Genomic DNA, 23,533 nt, shown 5'->3' with positions numbered 1-23,533 from the left:
CAAGACAGTTAAATCTCTCTGTGATTGAAAGTAACTGCACTGTGTCCGTCAAACACAGATTGCAGCAGTCAACAAATTTCACAGCCAACAACCAGTGTAAATAATTGAGATTCTATCTCTTTAAAGAACACAGATATTTGTTTTAACCAATGAACAGATGTAGGGGTTACTCTGATCATTGATACATTCCAAGCAAGCCATGTTGATATGTAAACTAGAGGTCAGCGATCAAGATAAGGGATTGTGCCATTGCATACCACTGCATCACAGTTTGCCAGAGTCTTCACCTCAGCTGCTCTCAGTGTGTGTTCTCTGCAAAACTTGCTTCTGGTTCAGCTCCAGCAAAAAAATAGTAAGAGTCCATGGGCGAGGAACATTAAACAAACTGGGTTGGAGGAAGTCGAACATGAAGAGTGTGTATGCCTCCTAACTGGCTTTCATTGCCTGTTTATCTTTACTGCAGCGGATTTTCTTGGCATAAGTCATTCTGTATTACTCAACTCAGTTAAACCCAGCCAATCAGCTGTCTCCTGGTTAGTTTCTGCTTAATCTAGTCTGTTACATCACCTTAGTAGGAAAGGGATGAGCACTATGGCAAGGCATCCAAATACATAACTTTAAAAGGACAGTGTCTGCTGCACATTCAGTGGAGGTTGGTTGTCTCTTAAACTGGCTCTGCTTTCTGTTACAACTTGTATTTTTTTTCTCCCTCTTTATCAAGAGTTAAAATGGAACAAATAAAAAGCTTTGAAGACGTTGAGGAAACCCAGGAAAGGCTAGATGACGACAGCCTCTACCAAGCAATAAGTACTAATACTGAAGTGAGCCTGAACAAAGTGGAGTCTGTTGCTCCCTTCCACAGCAGTGAGAAGCAGCGTGGCACAGAAACTTCACTCCCTGAAGAAAGAGTGAAGCACCAGGAGGCCAAGAGACAGCTTCACACTGAGGAAATGGATGAAGAGAATTCTGTTTGGAAACCGGATTCTACTGTTGTAAAAAGTGAGAAGGGTATAGAAAATGCTAACTCTGAAGAGGAAGCTTCTTCCATTCATGACAGAATGGAAGCAGAAATTAAAGGTGGTTTGGGTTTAGCTGGGGAGAAATGGATCGAGGAAAATGCGTGCATTGTTTCAACGTGCAGGGCAGTTGTGGAAAATGAGCCCGCTCGGCAACAGCAGGAAGGTGAATGTCCGGCTGTCCAGCAGAATGAAAGTAGCTCAGAAAGTGTGAGTGGCAATGAGATGAAGAAACTCAAAGAACCAAACAATACTGTTCCAGAACCCACTGAACGATTGTTTGAGGAGAGACCACTGAATGAGCAGTGGCTGAAGAAAGAAGGTAACTGCAAAACTACTGAGAGCTTGAGCATGGCACCACCTGGAGAACAGAACACTCAGGAAGGTGAGATCTCCTCAAACCCTGTTGTAAATGAGCAAAAAGAGATTGTTGAGACAGTAGGTGAAATAGATGGAGGCCTGTCTAAGTTGGCCGTAAACCAGATTGTGTTAGTGGAGAAGCACAGTAAGCAGGAAGCAGAAAAACAAAATGTCAAAGGAGAAGGAACTGAAAACACAACAGCAGATTCATGTAAGAATACCTTGGGGGAAAATCCAGAAGGTGACCACACTATGGATGAAAAAGTAAAGGTGTGTGGAAGTGAACGAAGTCTAAATCGTTTTCTCTCTCAGACTGAGCTATACATCACGAAGCCAAATCAACAAGCTAGCCAACTCAATGAAGCAAGCTATTCATCAGATCTGAGTGCAATTCCTTGTGGAGATGTAGGTGTGTGCAATCAGATCCCACAAAGGGATCAATATAGTCCTTCCGAATACAGAAAACTAAGTCTAGAAGCTGGTGAATGGAATCAAATAGATAAAAATAAATTTGTGCTGAAGAGAGCTGTGTCTGCTGAAGAGAGTAGGTATGTTGCACAAGATGATGATCCTGAGAGGAAATCCAGCTCTTCCATTACTGGAGAGGAGGCACAAATGGATAACATGTCCAGCCATGCCATGGTCTGTGAGCAGATCAGTCAGTCAAACCAAACTTCGAAGACTGATGTTTGTTGTGATTTCAGCCAGGCTGAGGAGACCAAACTGGGCAGTTCGTTAAGCCCAAGTGCACCATGTAGCGAGGTAGACAGATTTAATATCAAAGGACAGCCCAGCACATCTTGCCAAGTTGATTGGGTACGGAGCAGTGATCTAGAGCAAGCTGTGTGGGATGAGAATGCCAGCAAGTCTGATCAGAACGGAAAAGGTGCCTCACCATACCAAGTTCTGGAAAGTGCGCATGGGTTTGGATTGGACCATGTTGCACTGGTTAGAGAGAAAGTAAATGCAGCCCAAACTGTCTGTAGTGGAGAGGCCAGCTTTGACGTAAATATCAAAGAGGTCAGTCCATCTCATAATACTGACAGCAGTGGACAGGACAATCTGTCCCAGCAAGGAGATCAGCTCAATAAATCTGATCAAATAGTACAGAGTATACAGAGGAAGGAACTCAATGTGAAGCATGTCAACTCTTACAAGACTGAAGACAACCAATCAGATCACACAACACAAGGCTTGAAATACAATCTTCTTGTACATGGTGATCAGGCTAGCAAAACTGATCAAACCCCACAGAAGGGGCAAGTTAGGGAGGTTGACGAAACTTCAGAAGATAGTGAACTGTGTAAAACTCCTCCAAGCAGGCCAGTTGATGGACATGACCAAGCAGACATTGGTGGATCATCTACCCAAAACATCAGCAGCGAGGTTAAGTTTGGTCAAAACCTGAAGGGTGGACAGACCAGTGCACCTGAACCAAGCAGAAGAGCTACTGACTCCAGGGCCATGACAGTTGGGCAAGAAAAAGAGCGTGTCTACAAGCCAGGGGCTACACGTTCACACACTGGGATTAAAACTGCTGTTGATGCAGCTGCAAAGCATAAACTGCCAGAACATCATGTGGGGTCTGCAGATGCAGAAAAGCAGAGGTCCAAGATGGCAGAAAATTTGATTGAGAGAAAGCCTGATATTGAGGAGGTCATTAATGTTTCTAATATTAAAAAAGCATTTGAGACAAAGGAGCAGACAAAGGAGAAGAGGCCAGATGTCCAGAAGAAACCTGGTAATTTTCTTTTACAAATAGTTTGTAGCATCCATGCATGGTACCAAGGAATGCTAAATATGGAGGTTTTTTGCCACTATACTGGTACTGGTATGTTGTCAATCTCCTTCAATATCAGGAGTGGGAGAGTCAACTGATCACTGGGGGACTTTTATGTACGTCCTGGCAGTTGGTTTAGAGCAGTGTTGCATTGGTCCGGTAGGAGCTCACCTGGCCACCCTATTTACCACACTTGCTGTACAACCCGACACCAAGTAATGGGTTGAGCGGGGGGAGGTAGCGGTGGCCAGGGGCGGAGAAAGGAAGCGGTGGCCGTGGAGCGGGGAGGAAGCACTGGCCAGGGGGCAGGTAGCGGTGACTGAGGGAAGGGAGCGATGGCCGGGAGTTGGTGGGGGGGGAGGTAGCAGTGGCCAGGGGTGGGGTGGGGAGGAAACGGTGGCCGGGGGTGGGGGAGGGGAGGAAGCGGGGGACAGAAGTGGTAAGGGGGGATGCAGCGGTGGCCGGGGGATTGGGGTTGGGGGGGGAGAGGTAGAGGTGGCCGGCGGTGGGAGGTAGCTGTGGCCGGGGTTGGGGGAAGAGAGGTAGCGGTGGCCAGGGAGGAAGCAATGGGCAGGGGGGAGGTAGAGGTGACTGAGGGAAGGGAGCGGTGGCCGGTGGTGGGCGGGGGGAGGTAGCAGCGGCCGTGGGTGCGGGAGGGGAGGTAGCGGTGGCCAGGACTGGTAAGGGGGAGATAGAGGCGGGTGGGGGTAGGGAGGCAGCGGTTACCAGGGGGTGGGGAGGTAGCGGTGGCCGGTGGTGAGGGTGGGGAGGCAGCGGTGACCAGGGGGTGGGGGGTTGGGGGGAGAGGTAGCTGTGGCCGGCGGTGGAGGGAGATAGCTGTGGCTGGGGTGGGGGGAGGAAGCAGTGGGCAGGGGGGGAGGTAGCAGTGACTGAGGGAAGGGGGTGGGGGGAGGTAGTGGTGGCTGGGGGGTGGGGTTTTGGGGAGGGAGGTAGTGGTGGCCGGTAAGGGGGGGTGGTTAGTGGTGGCTGGGGGGAGGTAGCGGTGGGTGGAGTGGTGGCTGGCAATGATCCACATTCTTTGAATGTTAATTGAAGCCTATTTGACTGAGTAGTGGGCCTCCCGTGCTGAGGTTGAGGGAGGGAGTTGCATACCAGCTGAGTCCAATCCTGTGCTTGTCCAACTTTTGCACTCTTTCCTGCGGGAGGAGGAGGGGGGTTACTGATTAGAGATTAGGGCCAGGAACAATTGAAGAATTGACATCACCCCCCTCCCTTACCCTCAGCGTGGGAGACCAATCGAGTGCCCCACTACTGAAGTGCAATGTTTTTAACTAGCGAATTTAAAAATTCTAATGATTATGGAGGCTGAGTCTGAGTGTACAGGATTCCACTGAGATCGGAGGGGATGGGTGAAATCGATTTGTGATCAATTAATCAGAAACAGACAAACGGGGTCCAATTTCTCCTCTAATGTCGTTAGGAGGCACGGGAGAATCTATTTTTATGTGTTGTCTTGATGACGATCATGCTACACTCTATTGCCGGAATGATATTCTGAGAACCAACCTGCCGGGTTGCCTCTGCCGGAATGTTCATACTGCAAAGACACTACGTACTTGCTGAAACACTAACTGTTACAATTTCTTTATATTGTTACTAATTTCTAACAATAATGGATGCCGTTGGTGCTATGATCCTGTCAGTGTCCCCTTTGTAGATTCTATGAATTTCTCTTGCATGACACTTAGGGGTTTAAATTGTACTGTGCAATATTAGTTTAAAAAAACACGTTAATGTATTCATATGAAATTCATTTTCTGCTCTTTTGATAAAGGCCCTAGCCAAAATTTCTAATACTTTCATCATAAGAAATTAGAATGACACTGCATTCATAAGAAATTAGAAATTTCTTATGAATGCAGTGTTGACTTCGTTATTAATATTAAACAGCATGATTTCAATCCCCTTGCCACTCATTAAAAATCTATCCATTTGGCCTAAATACTAGATTCTACTTAGACCAGTCTAGTCTGAGCTTTTTCTAAACACAATTCTAACTTATGCACTGTGCTGAAATAGCTGACGTTTTTTGGGGGCACAATAATTGACCTCAGGACCTATGAATTAGGGAAAGCAACAATGGCATACCCAAGACTTTAGAAAGATACCACACACTAAAATTTGATCAGTTGATCAGATTTGACAGAGGACACATTTCAAAAGGTTTTTTTTAAAACAGAGAGGCTATGTGTGAGAGCAACAGAGAAAGAAAAACATGACAGATTACTGATTATACATCTGTAACATTTCTTGTTGGTTTTGAATTATAAATCTATAATAGATTAGATTTATTATGTATGTTGTCCACTCCTTATTTCGGCATCACCAGTCTGTGACACACAATCATCTTGCTGCTGCTCACTTCCACCAGAAGATGGAACTTCATAAGCTTAAATCTGCTGAACTCTATTCCTATACCATCTCTAATGCATTCTGAGGAAAATTTACTTTGTCCAGTCATCAGAAAACATTAAGTTGAGAGAGAGACCCACACACACACACACATCATGCCTTTCCTCATCTTGAGTTGAGTTGAATTTTGAACACAAATAAAAAGCCTCTAATTATCATCTATGTTTTGATGATAGTTAGAAATGTAAACATTCTAAATTCTGATCCCTGAATTCTAGACTGACAGAGATATACTTAAGAATCAATCACAAAAGTCAAAGTTACAACCTGATCTTGGATGCTCCCTACCCCCACTCAGTGCTCTCACACACACATCAAACTGGCTGGCTGCCAGGCGGAAAACGGAGAAAAAAATTCTAATGAGGTCGTGCCATTAAAGTCGGCCGGACCTTCGCCTTTCCCCCTGACAGACACCAGGGCCCCAAGGGGTCGGCAGATCGCGGCAGGTTAGCTTGGGGGGGCCGGGGAGAAGCATTCCTGCTCCTCCTGGCCCACAAGCAGCACTGCAAAGTATTGTAATAAAATTGCACAAAAGTCACTAATTGCTTGACACAACAAAGGAAATAACAGGCACTTTAAATATTCTTATTATCTTAAAATATCTTGTCATCATCTGGGGAAAGCGCAGCATCTTTTCAGATGGGAAAATACCATTAAAGGAAATAAGAGGGGCAAAGAGAGAGTATGAGAATAGACTAGCAACCAACATAAAAGGGAATCCAAAAGTCTTCTACAGGCATGTTAACAGTAAACGGGTAGTAAGAGGAGGGGTGTGGCCTATTAGGGACCATAAAGGAGATCTGCTCATGGAGGCAGTGGGCATGGCTGAGGTATTAAATGAGTTCTTTGCATCGGTCTTTACCAAGGAGTCTCGGTAAAGGAAGATACAGTTAAGATACTGGATGGGCTAAAAATTGAGATAGAAGAGGTACTATAAAGGCTAGCTGGACTTAAAATAGATAAGTCACCTGGAGAAACTATTCCCATTGCCAGAGGGTCAAGAACCAGTGGGCATAGATTTAAGGTGATATGAGGAAAAACTTTTTTTACACAGCGAGGGGTTAGGATCTGGAATGCACTGCCTGAGGGGGTGGTGGAGGCAGATTCAATCATGGCCTTCAAAAGGGAACTAGATAAATACTTGAAATGAAAAAATGTGCATGGCTACGGGGATAGGGTGGGGCAGTGGGACTAGCTGGATTGCTCATGCATAGAGCCGGCGTGGACTTGATGGGCCGAATGGCCTCCTTCCGTGCTGTAACCTTCTATGATTCTATGAAAGTAGAACTGAACTGCTGACCTCTGGGAACTTGGCTACCTTAACCTCACTAATGCTCACATTATGGTGAATGGTGGTGGACAATTAAACAACTAACGGGAGGAGGAGGCTCTGCAAACATCCCCATTCTCAATGATGGCGGAGTCCAGCACGTGAGTGCAAAAGACAAGGCTGAAGCGTTTGCAACCATCTTCAGCCAGAAGTGCCGAGTGGATGATCCATCTCAGCCTTCTCCCAATATCCCCACCATCACGGAAGCCAGTCTTCGGCCAATTCGATTCACTCCACGTGATATCAAGAAACGGCTGAGTGCACTGGATACAGCAAAGGCTATGGGCCCCGACAACATCCCAGCTGTAGTGCTGAAGACTTGTGTTCCAGAACTAGCTGCGCCTCGAGCCAAGCTGTTCCAGTACAGCTACAACACTGGCATCTACCCGACAATGTGGAAAATTGCCCAGGTATGTCCTGTCCACAAAAAGCAGGACAAATCCAATCCGGCCAATTACCGCCCCATCAGTCTACTCTCAATCATCAGCAAAGTGATGGAAGGTGTCGTCGACAGTGCTATCAAGCGGCACTTACTCACCAATGACCTGCTCACCGATGCTCAGTTTGGGTTCCGCCAGGACCACTCGGCTCCAGACCTCATTACAGCCTTGGTCCAAACATGGACAAAAGAGCTGAATTCCAGAGGTGAGGTGAGAGTGACTGCCCTTGACATCAAGGCAGCATTTGACCGAGTGTGGCACCAAGGAGCCCTAGTAAAATTGAAGTCAATGGGAATCAGGGGGAAAACTCTCCAGTGGCTGGAGTCATACCTAGCACAAAGGAAGATGGTAGTGGTTGTTGGAGGCCAATCATCTCAGCCCCAGGACATTGCTGCAGGAGTTCCTCAGGGCAGTGTCCTAGGCCCAACCATCTTCAGCTGCTTCATCAATGACCTTCCCTCCATCATAAGGTCAGAAATGGGGATGTTCGCTGATGACTGCACAGTGTTCAGTTCCATTCGCAACCCCTCAGATAATGAAGCAGTCCGAGCCCGCATGCAGCAAGACCTGGACAACATCCAGGCTTGGGCTGATAAGTGGCAAGTAACATTCGCGCCAGATAAGTGCCAGGCGATGACCATCTCCAACAAGAGAGAGTCTAACCACCTCCCCTTGACATTCAACGGCATTACCATCACCGAATCCCCCACCATCAACATCCTGGGGGTCACCATTGACCAGAAACTTAACTGGACCAGCCATATAAATACTGTGGCTACGAGAGCAGGTCAGAGGCTGGGTATTCTGTGGCGAGTGACTCACCTCCTGACTCCCCAAAGCCTTTCCACCATCTACAAGGCACAAGTCAGGAGTGTGATGGAATACTCTCCACTTGCCTGGATGAGTGCAGCTCCAACAACACTCAAGAAGCTCGACACCATCCAAGATAAAGCAGCCCGCTTGACTGGCACCCCATCCACCACCCTAAACATTCACTCCCTTCACCACCGGCGCACTGTGGCTGCAGTGTGCACCATCCACAGGATGCACTGCAGCAACTCGCCAAGGCTTCTTCGACAGCACCTCCCAAACCCGCGACCTCTACCACCTAGAAGGACAAGAGCAGCAGGCGCATGGGAACAACACCACCTGCACGTTCCTCTCCAAGTCACACACCATCCCGACTTGGAAATATATCGCCGTTCCTTCATTGTCGCTGGATCAAAATCCTGGAACTCCCTTCCTAAAGCACTGTGGGAGAACCGTCACCACACGGACTGCAGCGGTTCAAGAAGGCGGCTCACCACCACCTTCTCAAGGGCAATTAGGGATGGGCAATAAATGCTGGCCTCGCCAGCGACGCCCACATCCCGTGAACGAATTTAAAAAAAACTCTGGTTGCTGTTGTTTGTATCTATGGTCACTTTGCTGGCTGGGGACTCCTCCGTATTGGGTTTTTGGTGCCTTGTACTACTGCTATACATCCAGCGTAGCTAGTCGCTGTGCTCAGCCACACTCTGCCCTCTGGGTCTCTAGTTACTCTGTGCCTGACTATTACACACTTTGTGTGCCCAGCCACAGTCTATGCACTTTGGTCGCTAATCATTCACTACCCATCTCTGTCTATTTGGTATCTGCATAGGACCTTGGACCCCAGAGTAGTCCCAGCAGCTAACCAGCAAAAAGCACAAGTGAGAGGAAGTCATTTTAGATTGTATTTCTCAGATTATTATATATACACAAGAGTTTGGATCTATCCTTGGGCTAGTGAAGGAGGAAATTAGCTACTCCTGATTGCTATCTAGTGAACCACTAGAAAGTGTGTGCACGCACGTGCGTGGACATCGGGTGGGGCAGAATTGGGCTTGACTGTAATGCGCAGCAATCAAATAGAACTATAGCGATGGTCCCTGCTGCTACTGTTGTGGGTAACAGTTTTGCTCATCCTTTACATTCAGGCTAAGAAAATGGCTGCATCAACCTTTGATGTGGTCTCTATCATACAATCCCTGTTTATATTGGCATTTGAAAACTGGAGCATTTTCCAATTTCTTTAGCCTTTTAGTTTACAATAACCAGGATAAATAGTCCAGGCTGCCTGTGGAGTACACTTTCCCAAAGCTGTGATCATGGATGAATTCACTTTAGGTGGATTGTCGGCATGCACCCGAACCTAAAGAACAGTATAAATTGGTAGTATTTAATTGCAGATTGCTTGGTATTTACCTGCAGGTGGTGCTGTGCTTTCATGTTGAGAAAGGGCTGGTAACAGGACATTACGGATTTTTTTTGTATATAAATTTATTGTGCACATTTTATGATTTTACATTATTTAGGATCTGGGTTCTAGACTTTCAGATTTTTAGCAACAGTTCATAGACTGATTTAACACTGATTGCTTATATGCATAATGGTGCAGTTAATGATTTAACAATTCCGTTTGCACTGGCTGTTCAATTAACTACTGCCCAAAATAGACAGGAGACCATTTAAATGTGCAAATCGGGGTTTAATTGAGAAATGGGCGGAGCATGCACGGTGCACACTAGTCTCACTTTCTCCAGGCGTTGAATGGCCTAGCCAACGTTCATTAAAGGAAGGCCTCGAGCCAACGTTCATTAAAGGAAGGCCTCGAGCCAACGTTCATTAAAGGAAGGCCTCGCCAAAAAAGTGAAATTTTTTGTTCTATTTTAAATTTTTGTGGAGCCAGAAGGAGCAAAAGTGCAGGATTTTCCGTCACAGGAAACCAGCAAGCGGCTGATGGCTGCCCGTTTGACGCCTGCAGCTCATCGGAAAAATGTTAATGGGCTCGAACCTGAAAATGGGTCAAGCATCCCGACTGCTGCATTGGGCTGACGCCGCGGATGCCCTGCCAATATCGCACCAGTTTGGCGCCAAAGTATAAAATCTCACCAATTGGTTTCAGCTTAACTATCCTACACAGCTATTTTAACATGCTGCATATCTACAGAACTGCCTGACCTTGTCGGTGAGATGATGGTGTTATTGCATCACCGGTCAAGTATAACTGGTTTAAAAATTAATTCAAATGGGGCTGAGCCCTTTGATGGCACAGTGAGTAAATGAGTCACACAGACCAGATATCCCTGACGAGTGCTCAGTTAGCTGATCTTGGCAAGGATGGTGGAGGTAGCGGCACTGCAGCTGCCCTCAAGGAAGGGAGGGGGGAGGGAACTGGCGTTTCTATTCCTGATTGGTTCTCCAGCAACTCCTACTGGGAAAAGTACTAGAGGGCAACCATTGCCTATGAACAGTACCCCAGCAATGAATCAAAATTGGCAGAGAAAAATTGGCAAGGGAAATAAAAATGATGGAAGATGAGAAGCTGGCTATGATGCATACTTTCAGTGTAGCAGAGATTTCAGACCAGGCTGTAACACGTACTGGGTGTTTCCTGAAACATTCCCAAGCCAGCTGCCATAATCTCTCTGTTCAAATATTTCTGTAGCTTTCATTTACATGCACCAATTGGTTGAAACTCCTGTTGAATAGCTGTCTACCTGTTCTGCTACAGGTGATTGTTTAATCAAGCTGTCTGGCTTAAGAAATTCTATTTGACATCAACTTGATGCATATTTGACAGAATGTGTTTTTTATGGATTTGTTTTAATGATCAATTATTTATGGAACTTGTATGGACCTGAGCATGCTCAGCTTGGAAAATTGTGCACTGGCTGCTGATACCAAAACTGAAAGGATATACTTATCAGGAAAGGCTGAACAGGCTGGGGCTCTTTTCTCTAGAAAAGAGAAGGCTGAGGGGTGTCCTGATAGAGGTCCTAAAGATAATGAAAGGATTTGATAGGGTAGTATAGAAAAAATGTTTCCACTTGTGGGGAGTCCAAAACTAGAGGTCATAAATATAAGACAGTCACTAAGATAGGCTTCGGGGAAAGGGCGGGGGAGTGGGACTAGCTGGATTGCTCTTGCAGAGAGCCGGCACGGGCTTGACGGGCCGAATGGCCTCCTTCTGTGCTGTAACCATTCTATTCTATATTGGAAGGGTTTGAGTACATGTAATAGGATATAGAAAATATTTCTATACAGATATTTCAATATATTTTATACAGGTATATAAAAAATTATTGCAAGTGTTAACTTCTTGATGCTTGTATGTTCCACGGGCTCCAGCATCCATCCAGTATCTTGCTCAAGTGATCATTCCTGTGTCAGACTTGACAGTGAGTGTTGGTAGGTTAATTAACTGTAGGAGGCTTCACATCCAAGCCCAATCCAGTTTTCCTGTATTACCTTGCGTCCACACACACATACTTTCCAGCAGGATTCACTGAATAGAGAGCAGAAGTAGGAACCCTGGCTGTTTTTCCTCTCTTCATAACCCATTGGTTCGAAAGTGAATTGTAGCATCCCTACTGCCATCCAGTTGAGATCACAAATTCAGTACACACGTAGGATGGACCTGGCACTTTCCTGGTCTATAAGTCTTTCCTGCTGAGTCAAGCCTAACTAGGGAACCAAAGTTTTATTTTATATAGTCTTACATAAATGTAAAAAAATGGTGGAACTCCTTATCTCCCTCAGTCTTTCATTCCCCTTTCAATTTACACACTTTTAAAATCAAGGATATTAGCCTCAGCTCAGTGGCAGCACACTCACCTCCAAATCAGAAGGTCGTGGGTTCAACCCTCACTGTCAGAGGTGCCATCTTTCAGATGAGATGTTAACCTGAAGTCCCGTCTTCTCTCTCAGGTGGGCATAAAAGATCCCATGGCACTATTTCAAGAGGAACAGGGGAGTTCTGATGGTGTCCTGGTCAACATCACTAAAACAGATTACCTGGTCATTTATCTCACTGCTGTTTGTGGGACCCTTGCTGTACTCAAATTGGCCGCTGCATTTCCCTACATTACAACAGTGACTACACTTTAAAAGTATTTCATTGGCTGCTAACCATTTTGGTTTGTCTTGAGGTTGCAAAAGACACTTTATAAATGCATATTCTTTTGTTCTTTCTTAGGTTCGGTGCTGCCTAATCACACCTTCCTCATTGGCCTGTCATCCCTCATACTCTTTTCAAACTTGACAGAGACTTGGCACTTTACTTTGGTTTCTCAATTTAAAAAGAGCACTGCAGGGTTGTGTTTAAACAGTGAGGCTTGAAGTTTCAGCTAATAACCCTCCATACTATAGTATATAAAAACATCTACTTCAGGATATTATTCAGGTGAAGAGCAGAGTTTGCATGTGTCACTGCAGACCTCTGCCCACTAGTGGGAAACAGATATAATTAGCAGTGACAGTGCAAAACCTAAATGCAAGTATTTTTTTTCCTTCCACTCTACTCTGTGACATTGTCTAATCAAGGGGCTGCCCAGGTGATTGATCCAAACCCTCTACCAATCTTGCTCCGTAACTTGGGTTTTACCAAGGGTCAGAACTTTGTGTGTGTGTGTGAATGTGTCTGTGTGTGTGGGGTGGGGGGGTGGTGAGCGGACGGAAGAGAAGAGAAAGTCTAAGTCAGTAAGTACCTGCATCCCACCACTGTGTGGTGCAGCAAGTTTTATACATGATTAGATGCCTTTCTGATGTAATGAATGTTACATTAATGCAAGTTATTGTGACATTTTGTATTTACCTTGTGCATAAAAAGCATCTGTGCTTACAGGGGCACTATCAAGAGGCAAGACCACTCAAGTCAGTAAATGGAAGAATATATTATTGGCCAGTAAATTGCTCCGAGCGGCAAACCAGCAGTGGTCATCGCTCATTAGATTTAAATTGACCCACTAAGTTACCGTGTTCTTTTTGGCAGCAACGTCCTTGAACTGCAAGTTCAAAAACCATTAGCATTCTTTCCCGGGCTGTGTGAGTGGTGGAAGGAGCTCCAAGGCTTCTCAGCCGATCAGCTTGAAGTAAGCCACTCTGTGAGAACCAGGAAGTACAGTTGATAGACAAACAGCGCAGACCAAAAATCGGATGTACCTCGTAAGTTATGATAAAGTGACATAGAGAAAGCGAAATAAAGAGAGAATAAGATTAAAAGACTAAGATAAGAGAGACAGAAGGAAAAAGTAAAAAATAATTTAATTTTTAAAAAATGTCCTAAAACTATTAAAATCAGGAGTGATGAGTCTCCACATTTTTAAATGTTAATTTTAGTGCCAGAGAGGTTGTTTGGCAGTCATTAAGACTTACCACACTGTTAAAGCTTAGTTTAGAAATAAAAAACTGAGCGTACCTGTTTTATGGCGATATTAGTTAGTTTCCAGGTGGGCAGGAGAGCAAGTTGGCGCTGGCCCATTGATTCTATTGATTACAGCCACCGATATCCCTTTAAGGTGAATCTGTCAGATTGCTGGCGAACCAGGAAGAGCAAGTTCCGGATTTCTGCATTTGACTGCGCATGTGCAGTTGCAACATGTGCTGTTGAACTTGAAAGCAATTTCTGGCCCAATGACTTTATGATAAGAAGTTGGATGGACACTGTTGCATCGTTTAAAAATTGAATAGGCTTTCAAACACTGTGCCGCTATAAACTTTTTATTTTCCAACCGCTCTTCTAAAGGCATTGACTCACAATCGGTATGGTTCCACAGGCCTCTAGTATCTGACCCAAATGGATATTTTTGTGTTTGCAGTATCGGTGAACATCGTCAGTATAATTCAACTGTGGAGACATTGCAGCCTGATCCAGTCCTTATTTGACATTCACACGTTTACAATGACAGGGTCACTGTATAACAATTGGGGATGAAAACTCTGGCTGAGTTCTTTCCCCCTGCCATGGTATTGAAGCCTATTCTAGTTCCCTACTGCTGCTCCCGCCAAGGTCATCAACTCCACACATATGAGGCATCGAATATGGGATTTTCTGGCTCTGCTACATGGTACATTTGCTGACTGACTCATTGGGGAATCTAAATCTATCTTTTTCAATAGAATCCAAGATTAAAATTGTGCCAAAATGGCTCTGTAACAGCACAGTTTGTGGACCCTTGTTGTTCCTGGAAACAAAGCTGCCTGAAACTTTCCAACTGAGATGTGCTTACTCATCGTAAAATATTTTTATATTTTACTGCCAGAATCCGATTCTATGGAAGTAGGTTTCTGCAACTTCAACACCATCGATCAGCTAATCATTACATGATGTGATTACATCATTAGCTGCAGCCCAAAGTTCCACACAGCTGCAATAATGTTATATCTGATCCAATGGAATTCTTCAGAAAATAATCTGTCATATTGTCAAACAATGTGTGTGGAAGTTCATTTTCTTTTCATATAAAATTTAATATTCGGTTTTAACACTTGGGTTTCATTAGTAGTAGATATGTCGTAGATTTTACTTGTGCCAACAGTAAAGCATATTGGATAGAGTTTCACAGAGATTGACAGTGAAGTTTGCTTTCATACTTTGGAAGGGTTTATAGAGCTTATGTGAGTGATAAACAAAGCTGGGTGGGTACAGTCACTCTCTGGAATACTTCCACTCTGCGTGTGCTTGGTTAATAAGGATGAAGGAAGTATTTTCTTCCTCAATATGAAAGTTTTTGGATTTGTTACTTGGCATGTGGAAAACAAAAATACCTCCCATCCAGTCTTGAATTCCCATGACTGCTCTCATCCAGGCTTGAATTCCTGTTGCCTCCTAACTAAAAGCTGTTGGATGTATTTATTTTCTATCAATTCTGACTGATAACTTTGATTCACACCTCTGTCTCCTCCAGGCTCAATTTCTGCAATGCTCTCCTGAGTGCCACTCTATGCAATCACCAATTCTCCAAATCAATGCCTCTGGCATTCTAATCCACACTGAGGTCCCACTTGCCTATTACTCCTGTTCTTGCTGGCTCCACAACCCCCAACACATTGAATTGAACATCTTTGTCCTCATTTACAAATCCCTCCAAGGGCTCACCTGACCCTACCTCTGCAATTTCATCCAACTCTACGTGGTAGACTACACCCTCCTTTGCATTCTATTTCCCTGTGTTCTACTATTGGCGGCACAGCTTTTAGCTGTCTTGGTCCCATACTCTGGAAATCTCTTTGTAAATCCCTCAGCCTTGAAAGGCCTTCTCAAAACATACCTCCTTAACTAAACCTTCAGTCAATTCATACTCAAAGTCCATTCTTGCCTCTGTGAAGCACTTTGGGATGTTTACTCCATTAATTTCGCTATATGAATGCATGCTTTTGGTGTTCCTGCTGCTGATTGATCTTGAACCAAAGAACATGGCCTGAAAGTGTGTTTTTGTCCAGTTGTCCTTGCTGTTTGATACAATCTGTCTTAATGGGAAATGACTGTACATAAATAAGACTTTTTTGATAAACTGAGATGTATAGGTTATGAACTGGCATTCGAGAGAAATTGCAGGGTTAAATTAACTCGAGCATTTGTCACTGAGTTAAAATCAACAAAGTATCCCAACCTCCATGTACTAGGTATCACACACTGCAGAGAGGCATCAGCAGTTCTGTTAGTTTTATTATTTCCACCATTTTTATCAGTTGAGAGTTTTTTTGTCAAGTTCATCCCTCTTCTCCCGAAAGGTTGACTGTTGCTGGAATATGGTTCCAAGACACCGGCAGCTCTCAATTTACTTCACCCAAGTGGACATTCTTCATGTGTGAGGCTCGCCATTAAGCAGGGGCTTCACAGCTGACCTGACCTGATGTTCACGTACAGCATTTTCCAGCAGAAGTTATTGGACAGTGTTCAAATGTTGGAATCCTGGTTGGTTCCTCCCCCTCCCTAGTCCAGGGTACTGAAGCCAATTTTAGCACTTTAATTGCAGTCCAAGCTGATATCAGCTTATCACAGACCATGAATCAAACTTACAAACCTTCTGATCTGTATGTCTTCGTGCTACACTGGGTGGTACTTTTACCCACTAGGCCAGCTGAAAGTCTGAAGTGCTTTTAAAAGAAAAAAATTGCTTTTTTTCGGTTTCTGTCTTGAAGATGCTCACTCATGCGAGGGTACGGTTTCCATGGGCATCAACAACCCTCCAGTATTTCTCCCAAGTGGTAATTTTTCACCTATGTGCCTGAACATTGAATGTTGACATACTATTCAGGGGCCATGTGCACATCAAAACCAAGACAATCCTGTACTCATCTAATGTCCACATAAATGCGCTCTTTATCAAAGTATCAAAGGATAGCATTCAAGAGGTGGGAACTATGGTTGATTTCCCTTCCCTAACCAAGGGGCACTGAGCCCAAGTGTGGCAACCTACTACCTCTCCAATTAATTCAGAGCAGATTGACAATTAAATTTTGGTCTTCCTACTCTGTACACTTTGCCAACTGAGCCAATTAGTGAGCGTCCAGCCATTCTCTCCTTTTTGAAAAAGTGACAATAATTTCTGTTATCAGAGTGCTAACGTTGTAATTTAAGTTGCTCTTCAACTCCTTCTCTTACGTCACTCAACAAGACAGAAAAAAACAAGCTCTCCTTTTAGTGGATTATGATTTGTTAGCATGGCTTGCCAATGGCAGCAAGTTTATATTTTAATTGGCTCCCTATGAGAGGTGGATTTACAGTCAGACAGGGGAAGTGAGTGGGTCCCAGACCGTTTGCTGGTATTTGTTGACTATTGTGTGTCTGGGCATCTAGAAGTTGGGTCAACGAGAAGCTATAGCTTAAGGTTTGTGTTATTATTGTATTTAAGGATTTAAGATTTAAAGAGAAGTATGGACATATGTGTGGATATAACATCAGCTGTGACTCTGTATTTGCTATAGAGTTTCCGATGAAGGTGCTGGTGTTTAAAGGACTGTTTTACACGCGCAAGATTTCTTGCTCCGTTGGTTTGAAATTTTTCTCCTCCACAGCTAGGGTTGCCAACCTGGAGTCTCCAGGAATTAAAGATTAATCTCTAGGACACACTGCAAGCAACCCAGGAGAAAAATTATAGTGTTAAAAAAAATGTGAATCTTCATTTCTTTGAACACTTTAGTTAGTTATAAAAATATTGGGAATGGGGAAAAATGGCTGTTGGAGCAAGTCAAGATTCATCTAAACGGGTAAAGAAGTCTCAGTTCTTTTTTTAATTGGCGTGGGAAGGCGGTGCGCCCCAAAGGATGGACGTGTCGGACGGCCAATGACGGTTGGAGATTGTGATGAAACCTCTTGGAATATGTCCAAGCTGAATTGGCAACCCTATCCACAGCGCAAGCTAAGGTGCTGTCAGGGGGTCAGGCTGAAGCTTCCTTTGCATTAGTCTGCACGTGTTCTGAAAGGTTCATGAACGACGACAACAATCCCAAAACCCTGGAGCAGGAACAATGTCCAATAGAGCTGTCCACACCTGCTCAATGAGCAGGATAGGCCGGTCACGGACAGGCTGCTCAGTGCAATAACATTCGCAAACTGTGGGCAAACATCACACGATCAAACCTCCAAGAATACGTCCAACCAGAGTTAGCAACCCTACAACTAGTCTGCCAGCATTCATTGTCGAGACTTGCTAATGAAGAATGGGCAAAGTACTGGCGGACGCCAGTGGAACCATATTTCAGCAAAAGTGGGCAACTTCGAGAGGTGAGGTGGTAGAAGTGGAAAGTCAATGGAATCACCTGGACCCAGCTACGGTTGGTCACTGTGACTCGTACATAGTATAAACCAACAGTCCATCCGTCAATCGCAAACCCAACTCGCCCCGGCCCGTGGCGGTGGTCGCTCTGGCTGCTTGCCTCTCTTCAGTGGCCTCGTCCGTCCCCCAGGTGGCCTTGGAGAAGGTGCACGCAGTGTTCGACAGTACGCTTGAAGCCTATGGTGGGCATAGTGGACACTAGGTGTTGTTGTTATTATTTAATTTTATAAATTTTCTTTGTTTTATGGTTTAGTTCCTTAAGGGGCACTTTTGTTAGGTTTTTTTTGTTCGATGACACTGGGGCAATATCTCCTTAGGGGTTTTATTAAGAAAAGTCAAAACCCAACTCACTTCCATTCAGTCAAACGGTGATTGGTTGAAATGCGTGTCCATCAGGCGTTGGTCCCGCCCAAACCCACGCACCATTGGACGCTCACCTAACTCTAAAATTTAAACGACGTAAATCGTGGCCTGCTGTCGGTTAATCGTGTGGAAAACCTTCTCATTTCTCGAACCAATATTGGATCGGGGCAGAGCGGCACTTTTCAATAACCAACGGCCGCGGGACGTGAGGTACGGCACCAGCCGCCGCCAAAAGGCAGTGGTTAACAGCCCCACCCGTCTTTGGCTCCTTCTTCGCTCATTCCTCCATCCAGACCCGACTTGCCGCTTCCATATTAGGTCTCTCGGATGCCGCCGGAGGGAAGGCGACGATTGGCCGGCCGGGCTGTCAATCAGGCGAGGGCGGGGCCAGTCGGGGAGGCGAGGTCGCGCAGGCGCATTGGCCGCAGGGCGTTGCTTCCGGTCAGGTCGGTGGCAGTGTGAGTGAGGAGCGAAGCGCTCGGAGCCGGCGACAGCGAGCGAGGGGAGAGAGAGAGAGAGAGAGAGAAAAGAGAGTCAAAACTTGAGGTAAATGGGACCAAGAACTCGGGCGAGAGAGGCCAAAATACTCCGGGGAGGGCGCTTATTGTAAACGGGGATATTTATAATTGTGTAAATCTGGCATTGGCGCTTCATAGTTGGCATAGTTACTGTGGGGACCACGAGAGCGATGCAGAGACACTGATGGGAATGAATGAGCTGCATCCAGGGGCTGCTCAGCTGGGGGTCCCTGCAATTAACCCTCAATGTGTTTGCCGAAGCCTTTTTGTTGTCGTCCGCGTGTTTTTGGCAAGGATTGGCAATTTAATGGTTAAAAGGTTTCCAACTATATTGGTTTCAATTGTTGGGGATGTTGGTCGGGACTCAATATTGGTGGGCAGAAGCAGATTAAGGAAGAGAAGTGCATTATTTTTAGGAGCAGGATGTGCTGTGATTTTTTTAAAATCTAAGTTAAATACATTGTTGACGATCGAGACGAGAATTGTCTAAATTCTGAGTTCATGTGCAGTTTGGATATTTGATTTAATAAATTACACCTTGGTGGTGAAAAGTACAGGTTATTTTATCTAAAAAAGCAAACATTTTTAGTGTGAATCTTTTTAATAAAAAGTAATGCATTTTTCTTTTTTGATGAGTTATAGTTTTCAGTGTTAAGTCCATGCCAACTTTTTGTGAGCATGTTTTGTATCTTTGACCCATTGCATGGGAAATGGTCAGGAGTGTCCTATGTACCAATTGAGTAGTCACTTGAAATTTGCTTGTATTAGGCTTTATAATGTAAAACATGGTTAATAACCTATAACTAATGTACAGGCTTAATTGAAAGAAAATGGAAAAATCTGGAGTGGGGAAGAGATAGAAAGCTTTTACAGAAAGTTGAAGGGTTGATCAGTTTGTGACCACATGGCGTGGTATGTTTTTTGAACTGCAAGTAATAGTTTGGGTGTGTAATTCTCATCCTTGTTGTTGCATTGACATTGTGTTTTGAGTTTCTGTAAACTTAATGCATTAAAAAAAATATATGTATAAAAGGTCCAGGGGCTGCATTGTCACCTCAGTTTTTTTTAGACTTGTAACCTTCCATAGTGTCAACAGGCTAGACCTATCTGTCTCAGGATTAACATGGGATTGTTAAGTGCTCAGCATGTGTGACAGCTGGTCTGATCATGAATTTTCCAATCAGGATTGATCCTTATGCTGTCTGTATGATCTTTTGGGTTTGTTAATGTTTTAAGAATGTTGCAAAAAAGCTTAAATAGCATTGATGTATCCTCAAAAGTTCAAAGCGTCTCTACCAATTTTCACGTTGAAGGGTTGTGATAAAAAGCTACAGATGTAATTGTTAATTACTGTGAAATACAGTTGATGTGAAATTTCATCATTAGTGATGCGCACTTTTTATCATTGCTTCCTGTATAATGGAGGGGGTTGATGGAAGAAGAGAGATTAGCTTGGAGGAGTTACTGGGCTTGAATGAAAACTGAATTAACATGATTTAGTCATTAACATTATTTAGTCATTAGCATAGGATGCTTCAGTCGTATTTGAAACTTCTTAATTCAGGCCTCTTTACTGTTCCTATTCTGTGTCTCCAGAGAAGGATCCTGTCTGTTCCACTTTATTTCTTGCTAACTGTCTTCTGCACTCCAAACCTTGTTCCCCACCATGTCGACTTTGACCCCATTTTCAACCCTTTCTCTGGTCACACTTATACCTACCTATGCGGTCTTGTCTAGCCTTGTATCCCAGCAGGCAGGCCCTGCCCTTCTAGCTCTAGTCTACTGTGTATCCAGCAATCGTATCCCTGCATTATGAATTCTTTTCCTAAATCCACTGCCTTGCTACCTCTTGTAAACAATTTTACAACACCAAGTTATAGTCCAGCAATTTTATTTTAAATTCACAAGCTTTCGGAGGCTTCCTCCTTCGTCAGGTAAATGTTCAAGGAGCTCCTGAACATTTACCTGACGAAGGAGGAAGCCTCCGAAAGCTTGTGAATTTAAAATAAAATTGCTGGACTATAACTTGGTGTTGTAAAATTGTTTACAATTGTCAACCCCAGTCCATCACCGGCATCTCCACATCATTGCTACCTCTTGGCACCTCCTGAAAATCTACGTCTTGTACTTCCCTTATTGCTCAGATTCCCCCTTCTCTCTCTCTCTCCACTCCTCGTACCTTCCCTTCTGCCAGTAAAGTGCCTTAGGACATTTCATTGAGTTAAAGATACTTAAAGTGCAAATTTTAATTTGATTCCCTGCTGCGAGACTGATGAGTGTCAACAGGTCATTTGACAACACAACAGAGCTCAAAGCTGTCTTCATCCACTGTCCACATGTATGGTTCCAACAGTCGTTGCTGGATAATGATTAGGAGGAAGAATCACTGGGTGTTTTTTTTCAGTGGATGAAGTCTACCCCATGAAAAGTAGCTTGAGTACTTGTACCTGTGACTTACTGATGTGTAGTTGAGCACTCAAAATGTTTTTTCCAGGCCAGCTGTTGTCACCATAATACAATCTCCAAGTATCTAAACATTTTATATCAAAGTAAACTGAGATGATGCTAGATGCTAACGCACAGCTTGTGTGAGCCTCCCTGCCTCAGATCAGCTAACTCAACACAGACCTGGGACCACCTTGGTCTGCGTCATGATGTTCCATGCCAAGCAGTGCTCTTACTAATTGAGATGTCAGTGCCAAAGGTTTCATTTTTACACCACGCCAGCCTAGCTGTGTTAGTTATCAGCAAAATCTGTTGTAAACAGAATCTCAAATTGACCAAAACCTCAAATATGAGTGACTCAGTCCTGTGAATTTTAAAGTGGAAAAGAATATTTTCATTGTTTTTGGTTTAAAAATGCTGTCTTTGGTGATCGTGATATAATGTGTGTACTGTTTTGAGCTGCCAAGAATGCCCAGTGTTTCCACTGGGTCTCCCCTTCCTTTTGTAAGAGGAAGTTCTGGATCCTCAAAACTGAAAAGCCTTAAGCACTCTGTGGTGATGATGACATTGACATAAACTGCTCCACATTAGCATAAGAATTGCCCTTTGCTGCTGTTCATTTAAAAAGTGGTTTTAATATACCGTTTAAGCACGACTGAGTCATAGGAAGTTAGAATGAGCTTCATTGTTGGTATACTGTGCAGAAATTACGAAATATCTTTGTTAAATAAAATGCTGTAAATATCCTTATTCACTGCGGTGAGGGATCGGTTATAACTGATTCCTGAATTTTGACTCTAGTGTTTCTTGCCACAGTCTCCTGAAGTGTGTGTGGTCAATATATTGCACTCTTGGGCTAAAGCAAGCTGAAGAGCAATTGCGTGGATCCCCCCCCCGGTTCATTTGTATCTGACAACAGATTGTCAATTACACGATTGCTCTCTTTAAAGTCTGATTACCAATATTTTAATGAAAACATGTAATCCAAGCATTCTAAAGTTTGAAATCAATATTTGCCGTCCTTTCATTTTTTAATAGCTTTTAAATGCTGGTTCTGTCTGTTGCAGCTGCAGGTACCAATCCTGACTTTAATGATGGTGTGATAAAATAATTGAAAAGGTACTGCTACCTCCAGAGACTCAGCCCCACCAAAAGAGATGCTTTGTTTTGCCAGTGTCGCCAGAGGCAATAGTATCCTTGGTGGCAATATAAGCAGTGCTGCTGGAGGTACAGCCGTGATTTTTGGTGACAACTTGAGCAGTCTTCTGGTTAGTATGTGGTTTCCTCAGCCATTAAGGAAGATGTTGGGCAAAAATGAAGTTGAAAAACACAACTGTAAAATTCCTGTGCTTGCACTTGTTTATCTGTTCAGTTGCTGTAGAGTCTGCTTTCTAATATTAACAGGGTGAGATTCCACAGCCTCAGGACGCTGGGTGATGTGATTTTACATATAATTGTGCTGTAAAGGAACCCTTAGTGGGACGTAGTCAGTTGAGGTGCTTTTACTTTTTTTTTTACATTGTTTACAAAATCACGGGGTAAATATGGATGAGCACTGCCAGTCAGCCCATCCTTCATTCATAAAGAAAGACTTGCATTTACACATAGGAACAAGAGTAGGCCATTTAACCCCTCAAGCCTGTTTTGCCATTCAACGAGATCATGGCTGATCTGTGACCTAACTCCATATACCTGCCATAGCCCCATATCCCTTAATACCTTTGGTTAACAAAAGTCTATCAATCTCAGATTTAAAATTAACAATTGAGCTAACATCAACTGCCGTTTGTGGAAGAGAGTTCCAAACTTCTTCTATCCTTTCCGTGTAGAAGTGTTTCCTATCCTCACTCCTGAAAATCCTGGTGCTAATTTTTAGGCTACGTCCCCAAGTCCTAGACTCCCCAACCAGCGGAAATAGTTTCTCTCTATCTACCCCATCAGTTCCCCTTAATATCTTGAAAACTTTGATCAAATAACCCCCTAATCTTCTAAATTCCAGGGAATACACCCTAGTTTGTGTAATCTCGCCTTGTAATTTAACCCTCGGAGTCCAGTTATCATTCTGGTAAATCTACGCTGCACTCCCTCTAAGGCCAGTATATCCTTCCTAAGGTACGGTGCGCAGAACTGAACACAGTACTCCAGGTGTGGTCTAACCAGGGCTTTGTATAACTGTAGCATAACTTCTACCCCCTTGTATTCTAGTCCTCTCGATATAAAGGCCTGTAATCCACTAGCCTTTTTGATTATTTTCTGTACCTGTCC

At 44.1% G+C, this 23,533-nt stretch overlaps 1 protein-coding gene across 4 annotated transcripts in view; it reads left to right on the top strand.

Annotated features, from left to right (window-relative positions):
- Window positions 1-616: 616 nt before the first annotated feature.
- Window positions 617-23,533, top strand: part of coro1cb (coronin, actin binding protein, 1Cb) — a 156,166-nt gene continuing 133,249 nt past the window's right edge. The window contains exons 1-2 of one of the 4 annotated variants that reach the window (XM_068006009.1): window positions 617-3,117; window positions 13,980-14,661. In XM_068006009.1, coding sequence (XP_067862110.1) covers window positions 729-3,117; window positions 13,980-14,095 — 2,505 coding nt within the window. In that variant the 5' untranslated portion in view covers window positions 617-728 and the 3' untranslated portion in view covers window positions 14,096-14,661. Of the gene's footprint in view, window positions 3,118-13,979; window positions 14,662-18,417; window positions 18,516-18,732; window positions 18,852-23,533 lie in introns of those variants that run through there. The other 3 variants (XM_068006008.1, XM_068006012.1, XM_068006011.1) reach the window with 3 other exon arrangements.

Source organism: Heptranchias perlo, chromosome 25, assembly GCF_035084215.1.
Source record: "Heptranchias perlo isolate sHepPer1 chromosome 25, sHepPer1.hap1, whole genome shotgun sequence".
Lineage (NCBI taxonomy): Eukaryota > Metazoa > Chordata > Chondrichthyes > Hexanchiformes > Hexanchidae > Heptranchias > Heptranchias perlo.
The sequence above is the reverse complement of the archived record's forward strand: the minus strand, read 5'-3'. Positions and strand labels throughout refer to the sequence as shown.